The sequence below is a fragment of the Plectropomus leopardus genome, chromosome 22 (assembly GCF_008729295.1).
Source record: "Plectropomus leopardus isolate mb chromosome 22, YSFRI_Pleo_2.0, whole genome shotgun sequence".
NCBI classification, from domain to species: Eukaryota; Metazoa; Chordata; class Actinopteri; order Perciformes; family Serranidae; genus Plectropomus; species Plectropomus leopardus.
In genome coordinates this window covers 18900130-18916979 of record NC_056484.1, presented here as the reverse complement: position 1 = coordinate 18916979, position 16850 = coordinate 18900130, and the positions used below count along the sequence as shown (strand labels likewise).

General features: G+C 40.0%; 1 protein-coding gene across 1 annotated transcript in view; it reads right to left on the bottom strand.

The window, feature by feature from the left end:
- ntf3 (neurotrophin 3) overlaps positions 1–16292 on the bottom strand; it is a 42066-nt gene extending 25774 nt beyond the window's left edge. Inside the window, exon 1 of the mRNA XM_042511514.1 lies at positions 16167–16292. Within this exon, the coding sequence (XP_042367448.1) occupies positions 16167–16184 (18 nt within the window). The 5' untranslated portion in view covers positions 16185–16292. The remainder of the gene's footprint in view (positions 1–16166) is intronic.
- Positions 16293–16850: the final 558 nt, after the last annotated feature.

Here is a 16850-nt window from a genome sequence, read left to right as displayed (position 1 = left end):
GCAGACATCCTCGCTCTTTCCTCCAGTTCCTGCGTCTTTTGTTGCACTTTTGTTTCAACATTTGTGTTATAAAATCACTCTGAAGTTACATTTAAATAGACCTTGCGTCATATCACACCAACACTGAAACCCACAACTTCTCCAGAGAGTGAAGAAAACCAGAACACAGCAGCAGGTTGACAAATGAGAAGTGTGTGATCCGAACACTCGATCACTTTGTGAGAGATGTGCTGGGTGTGTGAGTGAGAGAGACGGAGCAGTAATGGGTTATAATAACCAACCCAAATCAGCTGCAGAGATCAGGGAAGCTAATCCGGTGCCAAGCCTAATAGAATCACAGTCACAGGAATAGACTGCAGGGCTCAACAGTGGCTTTGACCTTGCGTCAATGTGTGTGTAAGAGTGTGTGTATGTGTGTGTGTTTGTGTGCGATGGCAGTATTCCCTGGATTATTGATTCAGGGGTCTAGGCTGGATTACCAAACAGGAAAAGTGGGCAACTGCCCCTGAGCTCCAGAACTACAAAGACCCCCAAAAAGTTGACTGTATTTTGGCATATTGCAGAGAGCAGTACAGTACCCACACGAGGAGACCCTTTAACTCTGTATTAGGTGCAAAATGATTTATCAAGTAAGGTTTACAAGCGGACTCAATAGACGATATTTAGCTAAAACTGGAGTAGATCTTGACTGTGCACACTAGAGGTTTTCACAGGTCCTAAACTATGGACCCAAACCCTAATGGACCCTTAACATTTTTTCCAAGTTCTAATTTGACTCAGTTATTTAAAGAAACAAACAAACATATACCCAACCTGTTTTTTACCAAAGATATTACAGAATTGACCTGATGCATGTTCAGGAGGAGAGATACCCGGGTCTCGGATCTATTTTATGTACCCAACAAACCCCGTAATTTAAATTTCTACTAAAAAGGCCATTCTGCTGCTAAAAATGTTTATCATTTTGGATTCAACATACTGTCCTAATCAATTTTACTGTATATAATGTTTACTAGGGACGTAATGATGCATTGTGAGGCAGTTAAAAATCGATAGAAAATATGTGAGAGTCAAATCGGTGAGATGAAAAATGAACCGTGATTCTTTTTTTGAACAGCGGAGGGAGTCATTTTTACTATGCTTGCTTGACGTGTCATGTCACTACTTGTTCAACGTTCTACGTCATGCCCAAGACTGGAGTCATCTCTCGATATTGAACGAGAAGATGCACCTTCCAGTTTCAAGAAGTGTGGCGGCATTTAAGCTTCCTTAAATCAGAAAGTAATTCAGGCGAGAGGATAACAGAAAAAACAAAAACAGTCCGCAGATATTGCAAGAGAGTGTTGAACTACATAAATAGTACAACTAACATGATGCAGCATGTGAGCCGGCATCATAGTGAGGAGCTCCAGTCAGCTCCGCCTACGCATGTTCCTCCTTAAAGACAACTACGCGGCCAAACCACACTGACAAGCACATTTGAAAACCCCAAAACGAGTACAAGAGCCAAAGAGAGAGCACAGCTTATCAACAATGAGTAGGAAATGCCCAACTTAGTTCTTGCCCTCTTTGCTTTCCCCTCTAGCAAAAGCAAACGTTTCCACACCAGCTACCTCTGTTCCAGTGAAAGGGGTTCTCTAACAGCAGGGGACATTGTGAATGTCCAGAGATGCATTCATTGCATATTTTGTGTTTTGCCTTTATACCCTACCTCAGATATAATAAGGGATTCTTTAATTTGATATAGAGAATAAGAGAAAATTCAGTATTTTGTATAGTTTTTGTTTGAAATAATTCAAATAATATTTTTTAGCCGTATTTTTTCTGTAATCTCATTTAAAAAATTGTGAGAAAATCGTATCATGAACCCAGCATCGTGAATCGTATTGAATTGTGAGTTAAGGGAATTGTTACGTCCCTAATGTTTACTAATGTTTGTTAATGTTTCAGGTGTCTTGTTTTTTTTTTAATTTTATTCTTTTGTCTCTTATTTTGTTGTTGTGATGCGAGGTCCTTGATATGCCTGAATTTCTGGAACTCACTGTCCATCTTTTCGCAGTCTCGCTGACACTGCTACTCAACATTTCTTTTATTCTGCTTTACTTTCACTCTTGTAATCTGATCCTAAATCATCCACCGTCATTACACAAGTTACACTCACTGGGCTTATGCGTTACTCTTGTGAACAGTGCTGATCACGGGTCTTCTCTGATCCAGTCAGGTAATACACTCAATGATACACAGACCCAAGACCCACGCTAATAGAATGGGACCTGACCTGGACCTGATTGACCATAATAAAATGTGGACCCGAATCCATATGGGTCCTGAGTTGGGTCTCCGGTTGCAGGGTCTGGGTGGATCTTCGAAGACCTATAGTGTACAGGCTGTCTTAGCCGGTTTAAACATCCAGACTCGTTTTAACCACCATTTTAAGCCCTATTCAGGGATGGACTCTTCCTCTGCATTTTGCTGCGTCACAACACCATCGGTTCAAATTTGCATCATGTGTGCCCCGGTTTTCATGCTTGTAGGTCTAGTTTAGTTGTAAATTTCACTTTGGGTTCTTCCTTATTTCTGGATGTTAAAGAAGGTCCTTATGTCAAAATCTTTTTTTAAGACCATGGTGATTTCCGTGTAGCTTGAAAGTTTCATTTTCCGGAGTCAATGCAATTAATTAGAGTGGGGGGAATTTGGGGCAAACAGGGGTTATAAAAGGCACTACTAGGGATCCTGAAGTATTAAGCATTATTTGTACTGAGATAACAGCTATAAGCTTTTATAAAACTTAGTTTTTTCATTTTTTTTCTCTACAGTATCACCAACAAAAGTAAATTCCAATCCCATATTCACCCTTGTTTACAACTTTTGCATTTTTTCAGCACTTCGTCAGTGATGTTGTAGCTTCTGCTCAAATGTGAGCTGCGTCTGGCACCAAGTTGCTTCTTTAAAAAAAAAAAAAAAAAAAATCCTGACATTACTTGCACGCTGTGCCCAGGAACGCCTCAAGCATAATAAGAGGAAAAAAAGAAAATACAGGTGGAGGGTAGGGACTGAACATAAATACACTGCCACACACTTCTAGTAAGTCTATAGTAATAATTTAGGTGGATTTATTCTGTATAAGACATTGTTTTTTAGGAAAATCCTGCATAGCATATCTTTACTGCTAACATAAATGTTTGCCTTTCCGCAAACGTATGAGGTTCCTGATGTCAAGTGGGAGAAATCCAAGCTCTTAAATTAAATTTGCACATCCCTCTCTTGTAATTGCCATTAATTAGCTCTCAAAGCATGGTAGATTAGATATGGATCACATGAGTCATTAACACAATGTATCACATGCAGCCCACATGAACAAATCTCCCCTAAGTGATAAAAGAATGAACTGCATAAATGTTTCGCAAGCGTGTAAACAACAACAGCAGACAATGAGCTTGCGGAATAAAAGTCATGATGAAATTCCTCACGATAGGATCTGTTCTTCTGTTCTCCCTGGCACTATTTATCATCTGACTGAGATCCCAAAATAATTTTTCAACTACTCGTGTATCTCATGGTTAAGGAAAGATGTAGAAAATTGGACCAACAACTTTTTTCACTCTTTTTGTCCTATATGTCTAAATCAAACTAGGTTTAAGTGAGTGTAAAGGTTTGGGTATGAATACTGCCATTGTACGTCATCAAAAGTCACTAAAACATACATGTTTATGTGTATTCCACTGGGGCTACCTTTTCTAAAACAACCTGCACTAACTGTGCTGTCAGGCACTTTGGATAAAAGCTTCCCCGAACCAATTTATATGTTATGTGTGTGCACATATATGTGTTTACACTGTAAAACATTTACTGCCTGAAATACATCAATATTTCAAAATGTTTCTGGCTCCCAAAACAGCCATTTTGAGGTCAAAGGTGTTACAATGAGTCATATCTTTAATGGCACCTACTTGCCGTTACTTTTTTGCCAGTATAGAATACAGCATAAGCTCACATGTTGGCCCTTCTGTCCCACTTCATCTAAAGATCTTTTCCACACAATGAGATACAAAACGGTCACTTGGCAGGGATTGCCGTCATTAGTCAGAAAAATGTCCCACTGGACTGAAAGCCCATTTTTCCAGCAGCCTGTTATCCCAAAAACGGACGCTCATTCCTCTGAAGTCCAATCTCTCCAAAAATATACACTTCCAGTGTTTTGGCAACTGAATCATATATTTATACTGAATCATATCATATATTTCTGTAAACCACAGATATCTTAACATTTCTCAACAGCACTATGCCGAACGTGGTTTTGAAAAACATCATGTTTCAGCTTAAAGCATCCATCGATGATTGGTGGCACAAAAGGTACTGGAAAAGCAGGGGCAGGTCCATAAAAAGACTCGAGCTTGGTGGCTCAAATGCTGCTAGGAAATACTGCAAGCGGTCAGTAAAAATACCTGGGATCATTATCTCAAGAGCTGTCGCAAAGGTATAGTAAAGCCCCAGGGACCGTTGGCTCAAAAGCCATCGGGAAATGTCACAAATGGGTGGTAAAACACCTGGCATCAGTGGCTCAAACGCCACTGTGAAACACTGTGAGTGGTTTGTAAAAAATAACCCACATCATTGGGTCAAACACTGCTGAGAAACGCTGCAAAAACACCCTGGATTGGTGGCTAAAACTTTGCTAGGAAGGGTCAAAGGGATCTGTAGGGAGTGCGTATTTTTGGAGACACAGAACTTTACAGCAATGAGCGTTTGTTTTTAGGTTGATGAGCTGGAGAAATGGGCTTTCGGTCTAATGGAATATTTATTGAATACGGCTTTGGAATTTAGAAAGATGGCATGGCACACAAGCAGCACCAGGTGAACATTTTATGATGGAAGGCTAATACTTTCATCTCTTTATCCAGGAGACAAATCCTAACTTGAATCTTATCATAAAATGAGTCAGTACCTGAGAATACCCATTACTGTTTGAAGACAGTATTTCAGTTTTGTTCCTTCCATCACTGTCAGAGTGGACATTACTTTTGCTAAACATCAGGCATGTTTAGCTTTTTGATCTCAGAGCAGAGAACATCACAATTTGGATGATTTATGGCCTGTCAAGAGTTTGTCTGTAGATCATTTTGGTTTGGCAAATAGATGGCCTGCTGAAATATTGCTGTTTTGTGTCTCAAACACTCCAAGTAGTATCTGCTTATACTAAAGTTTCACTGTGCCCACAAAACTGCCACGTGCTGACAAGGCATTGTTTAAAGATAGAAGAAGTTGGCAGCAAATGCACATCTTGTCAGTGTACTCAGTATGTCAAAACAGATATAATCCCCCCCCCCAAAAAAAAAAAAAAAAAAATATATATATATATATATATATATATATACATATATATATATATATATATATATACAAAGTTGATGAAATAAACCTTCACTTTCAAGATTCTGAATATGCAGTTTTATAAGGATGTTTTGGCAGCAAGGCCGCTGCCCACAATGTCAAATTATAATTTTCACCAGCTCTTGTGTTTTAGCGCCTACTTTTCCTGACTTTACAGCCAGCTATCACTTTGTAAGTAGAGATGTCCTATTTTCAAATGGATCCAAATTCTCTTGAAATGTTTTTTTCTTCTCCCATAAAACACTGCAAGCGTTCTCTGTCCAAACCAGCACTTACGCACTTTCAAAATAGCACAAACACATGGACTGACTTTTATCATCTAGTCACTTTCAGTCACACCAGGATGAAAAATGGCAAGATTAAGTAGAAAGAAACTTGAGTAATTGTAACAAAATAGGCCACATCCATTTTTCGTCTTAAACCGCTGTGTTCACAATGCACACATTCAGACTGTGAGGACTCTGTCCAAAAAACAAGTCATTTGTCTTTCTTTTTATGACTGCGTCCTGTCTTTTGTCCCAATTCTAGTTATTCAAGCTGCTAAAACTTAGAAAATCTGCTCAGTTGAATTAAAGTTCACTTAGTTCAAGTTTCACCATATCTGACAAGCATCATGCTGTCACAAAGTCACAGACTGCCGCAGTGTCCTAACTAGAATACAAAGTGCAGTTTTATTTGTGTTTATACTAAAGTCTGAGTCACATGCAGGGCAGAGTTAACATTGACCAAAGTGAGCTATCTGCATACACACTAGATTTTTCTAGCCAGGCTAACGGTATGGTTGGAGGGATGGGAATGTCAGTTTGCCAGTGCACCACTTTGATCCAAGCTTTATAACCTTGATAAATATTGGATGGATTACCATAAAAATTGTACAGACATTTATGGTCCCTGAAGGATGAATCCTACTTTAATGATCCTCTGACTTTTTGCCTAGCACCATCCCAAAAAAAAACCTTTGGTACAGACATTCATGCCTCCCTTATGATGAATCTTCTGACCTTGATGATCCGCAGACTTTTACTGGTGTGTTATAACATTTAAAGTTTTGTTTTTTTATTTACAGTATCTAAAAAAGACTATTCAATGGATTGCCATAAAATTAGGAAGAAACGTTTATATTCTCCAGAGGATGAATTTAAAAAAAGATTGATCCCTTAATATTTCATAGAGCACCTGTCAGTCAAAATGTAAATTTATCTAATACTTATTTACTGGTTTGTGACGCTATTCCTGCAAAACTAACAGCATTCCAATCAGCCTCAGCTGTACTTTGTAATTCGTACTTATTAGCAAATGTTAGCACGCTAACATGCTAAACTAAGATTGTTAAGTCCTTTTGGTGTACGACCGGCCATTGGTCTGGTATCAAAGTGTACACATACAAAAAATGATTTACTTCAACGCATTCTTTAAATTTAAATTTAGACATTTGAATATCAAATACGCTCGGAACCATCTGAAATACATTTTTGCATGCTGCCAAGTTTGACATGTTTTATCATAGAAGTTATCAAATTTCATGCAAATAACAGACACTTAGATGTGCATGTACGCCAGGAGACTAAAATGCACTCCACTGGTAATAATGGAGGAGAGAAATGTGGTGGAAAAGGCAGCTACCAACAAGTGCAGTGCTTGGAATACCATCAGGCAGTGTTTGATGCAAACAACCACTAATTTACCTGAATTGTATTCCTTCTGAAAAAAGTCTTTCCAAAATAAAAGCTTTCTCTTTAATTGTGGGGAACAGCATTGTTATAAATATACAGTATATCTTGAGGATCAGGCATGGAAAACCACTGACACGCACTGGAAAGAGCTAACCACTCAGGCTGTCACGTTACACCTTCCACTCATGATACTTACTATTGTTTATTGTATTCATTCATTTGAATGAACACAGCTATTTGAATTTACCATGAAGGTTTCATTTGCCTGCGCATGATTTTACTGTAACACCTCTGTTGACTGTTAAGCTCTCTTTGTCTCATGCAATGAACCTCTAGTACAAAGGTGGTCATGCTTTTCCCACAAGTAATCCCTATTTTCTCCTTTGTGTTTTGCAATGCTTATTAGATGTAAATAAACTGATACCCTCCTGCCACACACATTGTGGCAAGAAGTTGTGCCATTCAATATCATAACCATATTATGCAGTTGGGTTTTCTTTCCCTCTGGTTTTCACTTCAGTGCTGTGTCACGTTACTCCTCCATCTATCCTGCACATGTGCTTAATTCAGGCCTTTCATGCTTGAATAGTTAACATGAAACTCAATAATAGGGTTAAATCTGGTTTATATTGCATTTTGGAACAAAACATTTTTGTGTTTAAGGATATTTTAAAACCACAAATGGCTATATTGAGATGAAAGGAAAATAGCTGCAATAGACATGTCAAACACAGTGAAGAAAGTAAAAATACACAAAAACAGCTCTCAATTTGAGTCCCATTAATACTGCTACATTAAGGATTTACACTGTACATACAATGGCTACATGCATAGCTACATCTCAAACTATACGTTAGGGTGATGGCGGCAAAAGATGTACCTTTTGTTCCCTACTAGTTTCAGAAGCAAGTGGAGCCTGTTGAGAGTGGAGACAATGTTAATAAAGTTGAAGAAAGACTCAGCAGTGTCCGAAATTAACTTTTGTATACACTGACCAAGCGTATTTTTTACTGGTAAATGTAATATATTGCCTATTTCTGTCAGATAACTGTTTCAGCATATTGCAATGAGAGGGATTATGTTGAATACAAACTTAAAGAAGAGGCCAGAGCAAAATCTGGACCAAAATTATTTAATATATTAAACAAGTCATCACCACGGCCTTAGCATGTGAATAAGCTTCACAGAGTTTATTAAATCAGTTCCATAGAAAACATTGAGCTTTTGCTGCCTTAACAATAAGAAGCATTCAGGGGTGACTACGTCCATTGTCAAAATTCATACATTATTCCTATAGTTTAAGACAGTCCAAAAATATTGGTAAACATGGACAACACTCTCCCAAATCCAAAAGCTAGGGTTCTAAAACTCAAGTTTGTGATGTCAGAGGGTATAAAGTCCGGAGCTGCTCTGTAGACAGTAAATGGTTAAAGATGTTCTCGATGACACTGAAGGGAACGTTCTGAGTATATGGGAACATTTTCTGTTTCACAACTGGAAACACAACAATACAATAAAGATCATTTGGGTATAAAAAATATTCTGTGTCCAAAGAATCAAGCTTCTTTTCATTATCCATAGAGCAGACGTTATACCCTACGACATCCTAAGTTAGAGACTTAATTCTCAATTATTATTCAAACTTTGCCAGGCAGAGGAAATACCATTCTTAAATTTACACTGTGTTCAACGTGAATACCTCTTCTGCCTATCCACCATTCCCAGACCTTCACAACAAGACACACAACTCCAAAGTCTCAGACGTCAGAGCCTCCAATTAGCACATAAATGCACTACATCGGCACACTTTGCTTTCGAGGGTATTATCACCAAACTGAAGGATGAAGTGTCCATTTATGGTATGATAAAACCCTCATACTTGAGCTAACGCACCCAAAAGAACTCATGATTAGACACCCCTGAGGATATTTTGCAACCGCAATCCTCACTTCCTCAAGGGCTGTGTCTAGGGTAAGAATTTTGGCTTAAGGATAGAGATTAAAGTTAAGATTAGTCTCATGTTAGGGTTAAAGTTTAACCAAATGAGGGGACAAGTGGGGATTGGGTCTTTGTGTGTGGTGTATGCGTGGTGTGGTTTAAACTTTAAGGAGCAGGTTTCACCCTCAGGCTGACTGAACATCTGTCGGCTCAGATATCAAAGGTGGCCACTGACCTGACACATCAGTCCACACAGGTGTCACCTATAGGCATCTCATTCTATAAGGAGAAAATGAAGGTGGCCGCTCCCAAGTCTTTGAGCTGTGATTATACAACCGGTATTTTCAGACAAGTGACCTGACACAGTGAAGCATTAGAAACATGTAAAACAGGGGAATCCGTCCTCTGTGCCTCTCTCTTAATACTGCTATGAAGGAATCATCTATGTGACAGCAGGAGAAACACCAAAGTCCTTATAGTAAAATGTGGGTCTTCCCCCTTTTTCATGGATTGACACATATGGCCAAAACATCATCTCCTTCTCTTGGTTAATGATACAATGGCCATTTAATTTGTGGACTTGGAAAACATAGCGGATTACCAAGAAATCGCTCTGACTGTGTAAATCTGTGCTGAAACTGACAGCTCTTCAGTAAATTTGACTTGACTCTGGTCATAGTTTCATAGTTATAAGTACAAAATGGTAATAGTCTTAGTGACATAAAGGCCCAGACTGAATCTGATATAATCCACTTGCACACTGGATAAAGCTGACTCAGCTAACTTTTTTAGAAAGTCATCTGTTAGTCAGACTTATCAGCAGTTGCATGTATAACTTTTTTGGCAGATTGAATATTTTAGTGGCAGAAGTGCATTTACCCAAGAGTGGTTAAGTTAAATTTTGAGGTACATGTACTTTATTAGTTTTTCAATTTTATTTACATTTTAGACAAGATGATGATGTGTAAAAATCTGTGCATCATTTGGGAAAAAACTGTTATTTTTGTATTTTATTGTTCTCCAACTGTCCTCATCATTCTGAAACTGTAACAGAACAAATGTTTAGGATGACTAATGTCATAAAAAAGAGGCAAAACCTCTGATGTTACTGTTGTTTAGTTACATGAGGTAAGGTGGGAATTTGTTGTGAAAAGCAAAGGGAGGTGGTCAGGGTGGATTAATGGGTCAAACAAACCCAGGACTTTGACCCAGGAGACTGCTGTTTGTGTCCATTTAATTAAGGAACAAGACTCTTTTCTTCTGCGTATTCTACATATATTTCACAATCTTGAGGTGCAGGTTAATGTGGGTATAAAAGATGGACAATAATGTACATAATCTATCACTAGGTTATAATCTACATTAAAAAAATCAACCAACTCTATAGCGGTATATAAGTAAAAGACAAGTAGGCTTGTACGGGAATTCATCCCAGTTGACACTATCAGTCATCAGCTGAATCAGGATGGAGATGTTATCAGGAGGTCACTGAGTGTACCTTTTAATGTGGAAATGGAGAGAGTGTAAAGACGAAGAGGCAGGAGGGGGAGTCTGAGATAGGATGTAAAAAGAGAGGGAAGAAAAAAAGAGGCCCATAAAGATCCAGACAGTGAATGTGAGGGAGATAAAGAAAATCGTTGAGACAGAGAGGCAGATTACCGGGTCAGAATGGACAGAAAGAGGAGGGCTGACCCATCATATGACTGAACTGCTGGGAAGGCCAAGCATCACCTTGAAAGCTGCATGACCTCTTATCTGCTCTTTCTCAGGGAATTGTGAGAAAGGCAAGGAGAGATGTTTGTTTCTGCGTAAGGATTTCAGTTAAGATTTAAACTTGTTTACATCAGGTTAAGTGTTTAGGTTACAGGTTAAAGGAATGAATTCCCTGAATGAATGTCTTCTCATGTATATGTGTGTTTCTGCACAGAGCTCCTCTGCACTGTGCCGTCTCTGTTTCCACAGAGTATAGTGCACCGCCTAAACCAGATCCTTACGCAGTGTTTTGCTCTAACTAGCCGTAAGAATGTGCAGCGTATAAACACTGGGCTAAATGTGTAAACCATCCTGGAGCAGGCAGGGCTGTGAAAGTGTGACCATATAGAATGAAGGGAACAGCTTGATCCACACAGAAGAGCGAGGGAACTATGGAAAGAAAGCCAAATTTTTTTTCCTACACACAATCTTTTGGCTCTCTCATCCCTTTGGAATGAAACATAGCAGAAGCACAGAACATCTCTGTATTTAGGTTTTATCTTCAGATTTAAAGGACTTCAGAAACACCCAGATATCTCTTAAATGTCACTCATGTTCAGTATCCTGCTTGGAAAAAAAGGCCCTACAATACAAACCCTTAAGGTGCTTGACCCGAGTAGTCCTGCAAACACAATATTTAACACAGATCCATTAGAAAAGTACTTGAGCTCCACTTGACTTTAATTACAAAACCCTTCAATGTCTTGAAAAGCAGAAACATCAAGCAAGGAAGTGCTGAGTGATGGGTGTACAAAACATCAGTGGCAGGATAGGGTAATTTTCTAATTCCAGTGTCTCACCCGCTGACGTTTTTCTCTTTCATTGTTTCAATGAAAAATGCTTTTCAAACATCTAATTCAGAGCTCGTGGTTGGATGACTTGTTACCAGTCAGACTAGATTTTCCTCAAATGCAGCACTACGGTGATGTGGGTAGAAGATAAAAGTGCCTGATATAAATGATCTTCATCAATACTGAAATCAGATTATCCTGCAGTCATGGGAAAGTGGTTAACAAATTTTGGCTGAAGGATAATTTCCCAATTTCCTTACTTTTCTGTCTTGAAAACAATCGTCAAGTGCAATTTTGCCTGCAGTGTATTGTAAAGTTTATCTGAAGTTAATATGAGGCTCCAGCAGTCTTAGTTGAACAAACCAGGTAATTATCTTCCATAGTTATTGTCATGTAAGTACAGAACTCCCTTCGCTGCAGCTTTTCGAAAACACTGCCTGTAGAATCTTGTACAAAACAGATTTTGTAAGAAATTAACTTGATTTGTCTTTGTTTTGTTTTTGATTGACTTTGATTGTCTCAGACTGCAAAAGTCTATTTTATTATTTATATCCATATTTTAAAGCTGGACTGCAGCATGCGAGGCCAGCTTTAAAACGTGAAACTGTCCATGAGTGACTGACTGACCGAGTGAAGCTGCAGCACTGATCAGAGTGACTGATGGTGCAACATTACTGTTTCCCCGTAGGCTGTTGTTCTTTGAAGTAAATAGGCACAGACAAGGTGGACAAGTGGACAGGTCAGTTTTGAAGACACAAGCCTTACATTTATTTAAATGTTATGAACTAATACGTGTTGCATTGTCAGAGTGGATGCTGCTAGGGTTACAAAGAAGAAGAAAATCAGACACTGATTGAAACTGAAGTGAATATTACAGGTGCTGACACAATGACAGAATTCTCCGTTTGGGAATCAGCAGTTATAAGCCGGTTCACACGGTATCAGCGGAGCTTGGCTCTGATAACATCCAAAGCAACGCAGCCTCCGCCGGTCACACTGGGTCATTCATGCCCCCACCCAAAGCGGAAGATGGGGAAGTGTTAAATGATCAAGGGGTATAGCTCCAGAGAAAGCAGTTCCTGTCTGCTGTGTGTTTAACATGTATTTAGGCTAATTGATTTTTCTGTGGTCCACAACAATGTGTTTCACACACTTGTGGTTATTCTTTTATTTCTATTTAAATAGCCTGTCTCTAAAATGGAAAGACGACCTTGAAGGTGATGGTGATTATGAGTTCTTTGCAACCCCTGTCTATAGTCTTTACTGAGTTCTAACAACATCCACTTTTTGGCAGGGCCGGATTTACCCGTGAACCTGCTCTGGGGTAAGATCTGTTGTTGGGCACCTTCTGACCTTCCCACCCACCCCCCGCTGTGCATTGTGTATGGACCCCGTCAATTTCAGGTACCTAGTCAAGTGCAATAGATAGTCCTTTGCTAGAAGAATACTTCATTAGCGTTGAGGCCTTTACACACCAGGGCAGTGATGAAGAAATTACACAAAAATGTGAAATGGTTGGCTGGAAATATATTACATTAAACCAATTCATACCAGCAGCAATATGGATTTGCAGTTACAACAGGTCTTCCATTGTTATAATGCTGTAACATGAAGTGCACTCTGCACAACATAACTAGCTAATGCTTTTTTTTTATCAGCAAAAGCTCAGAAAAATCAACCTCACTCACTTTTTTGTCACCCAGTATTATGTTCTGTTTTAAAGTAATTATGACAAAAACAACAGATAAAAAATAAATAGTGATGTGCAAATTAATTTCACAGAAAAAAAAAGCCCCAGTGCGTAAAGGTCTGAAGTTTGTGGTAATCTGATAAAACACAACTTTATTTCGGAATATGCACCATGTAAGCATGATATAAACAAAAATGATTCATGTATTGATCTGTGAATATAAGACAAAAATCTTAGCTACGCAGCTGCTTTTGTGATGTTTACGTTGCATTCTTTGTGTTATCAGTATAATTGGTCCAACAGGTTTAGATTCCAACTTTAGGGACAAGGGCACTTGGCCTGGTGGAGCAACTGGTAGAAAAGGAAAAAACAAAAACATGCAGATAGCGGGGCACCAAGGCCACAGCTGCTGATGGGCATGCGATTTTCAGAGGGGCATTGGGGCCAGAAATTCCTGTCCTGGTCTGGCTGATACTCTGATCCATTACGAGTTTATAAGTAACCAACATTATAAGTTAAATGGGAGAAAAGGAAACGTCTTTCTTTAAGCCTATTTTAAGTAAGGGAAAGTGTATTTTCCCACAATCCCCCCTTGACAGGTTCACCAGCAACGCTTCTACGTAACCACGCTATACTCCTAAAAACCGCAGCAGTTAATTGCAAAAGAATGAAAACTAATCAGATGTCTCATGAGATGTCTTCCAAGGTGCAGTTTGCATCATTTAATACACATTTTGAATAATGTCCTCTCTCACTGGTACCTCAATAGTTGCTCGTTTGTTTTTTCCCTCACATTTTCTCGTTTGTCTGGAAATTTAAAACGGTGCTTCCAAACTGCTTGGTTAACCTTGAGGCTAAGATTGATGTTGTTTATTTCTGTCATCTGGTGTTGCCAGACAAGTCCTGCGACATGAATAAAATAAGTTGGAGCAAGACATGAAACAGGAAAGGAAGAGTAAAGCAGAAAGAGGTGGGGAGAGCTTGAGCATACAAAAGTAAAGGTTGGAATTCTGAGCCAAAAGGGACAACAGGAACTCTCCATAGTAACATTAGCAGTTTATAACCACCTGGGAGCCATTTTGGCCCCTTTCTACCCTTATCTTCTTTAAATTCCTCCCATGAGCCAGGCTCCTAATCTGTTCACACCCCTCCCTCCTAATTTTTCTCTTTTCTCCTGCAGTAAAACACAAAATGAACGCTGTTAAAAAGAGTCGCCGCAGCTGCACTGCACTGAGCGCTCTAACATGCACGCAACAGCCCACAGCTGGAGAAGAAAGCTTTTCTCAGGGTGCCTTGGAGGCCATTTTTGACTCAAGTGCCCATAAAGGGAGTTACAGAGTGGATCTCTCCTCTCTAGCCTCCTTCCTTGCGTCCTAATTTCCTCGTCCTGCATGTCAGTAGAGGCTCTGCAGTCAAATCCGCTGCTGCAACAGCTGCTCCAGCGGCCACTGCATGCACATGCACACACTCGGACACATGCACGCGCACATACATAAGCGGACTCCCACAGCAGCAGGAAGGCATCCACCAAAGGCTCAAGACGCCCACTGATGCACGCCATTACGCAAAGCTGCCCAGACCACATGTCATGTCAGACATAAGGCCAGTACACAGAATTGAATCCATATTATGTTACCATACTAGACACACATCCGCACACACGCACAGTGTATTTTTGGGTTACTGTTACTGTACTATTTGGCTCTAATCCCATCAACAGCTCAAAACAGTCAAATTCTGGTGTCTAAAGGGAAAACTGTGCGTTTGGGTGAAAATAACGAGATAGAGCATGTATCCACACATGCTCTCCATATTGCAAAACAAACTTCAGCTCCAATTCTGCACAGAAAACTTCAGCTCCATAAAGTATGGATATTTCACATCTTATTTGACCTATCCCGATAAAAAATCCCCCCTTAAATATCCGCAAAAGTCCGCAACTGCACGTTACACTCACTTGTTCCAAGAATGATGAATTATTTAGTTGCATTTGTACCAAAAGAAAAGTTTCGGACTACAGGAGACATTGGATGGGATCTCTGCGCGCACAAGGGCCGTTCACTCTCTCCACCTCATGCGCGCACAGGCTATAGTTTACATGCATGCACAAACAAATATGCACGCATGCACACGGGGCAAAAGAAGGGAGGGAGGAAAAGAAAGCCGATTCAACGCACAGTCCGCCTTTGTGTCCGGAGTCAACTTTGACGTATCAGCTTTCACTCGCGCTAACCGCGAGCCGAGGCTCAATTAGCGCGTAGGTAATCCAAAGATACAAGCTGAACCACATCTGAACCGTTCCCGTGCGCACTGAGCCAGTCCCGCTCCCTCCAACGCGCCGCACACGCCTTTGCAAAAAGCGAGACTCCCGCGTGCATGCGAAAACAGCAGGAGCCTCTAATGTTTGAGTGCGTAAGCGAGCTTGGGAAAGACCCAGCCCTTTTGTCTACCTGTGCACACAGAGAGAGAGAGAGAGAGCGACGGGTACAAGAAGTGAGTTTGTCCGCGCTGGTTCGCCTTGGCGCGTCGCGTCTCACGTTCTACTTGTGTTTTACCTGCTAAAGCTCACGCTTAGAGATAAAAACAAGTCCCGGAACGTGTCATGCACCTCTTTAGTTGTACAAAAGTAGATATTTTAACTTGGAACACTTAATGTAGACGCATCTGTTGTGCCAATTTGAGTTATTCCCAAAACTTTTGAAAGCTGTTTGTGCAAGTTGTAACTCCAGCAGCTCCAAAGCTTTTCCTCACACATTAAGATGCGATAAAAAAAAAGTACAACATTGTGCGTCTTTGTCATCATTTAAAGTCAGATGAACATACTGAACACTCTGGGTCAGTCTCTGTCACTCCACTCGTGTCAGATTCTCCAAGAACCAAAACGACAACAAGGCTCTACGAAGCACCAAAAATGATTAAAGCGGTTCCTACCGTAATAAAGGTAACCATAGCATCGGCGGGTTAGTATCCAACAGAGTCGACATGAAGGTGATTAATTTTTTGACAGAATCCTTTGGCGAAAACTTCCCACTTTAAGAGGGCTGTCGCCTGTCTGTGCGCCACACTGGTTCTGTGTGGAGAGGATCAGGGTGTGCGTAATGCTCTCTCTCTCTCTCTCTCTCTCTCTCTCTCTCTCTCTCTCTCTTTCTCTTTCTCTCTCTCCCTGGACAACATAATCTACGCGGCTCTTTCTGTAACAGGACAGATGGCTCTTGGCGCATGCTGCTGCAGACCTGCATGCATGCTGCCACTGTCTGTCAGAGGAGCGAGCCTGCTGACATGAATTAGGACACAGAATTAGGAGCGTGTGTATCTCTGTGTGTGTGTGTGTGTGTGTGTGTGCGTGACTTAAGCAACCTTTGCGTCTTCATGTAGTGCTGGCTGACATTTGGCAGGTTCCCCAAGACTCAGAATTTCACATTAAATGGTATTATATTCCTTTAAGAATAAATACATCTTAATGAGCATCAGAGGCCATTAAATAACATAAAAAAGTTCTATAGGTATATGGACAGAAATTAGTTTCTACTTATTACTGATTAAAAATGCCACGTATATCAAGGTTTTCATAGGAGAAAACAAAAACCATAGCTTTCAGTGAAGTTACTGTAAAGT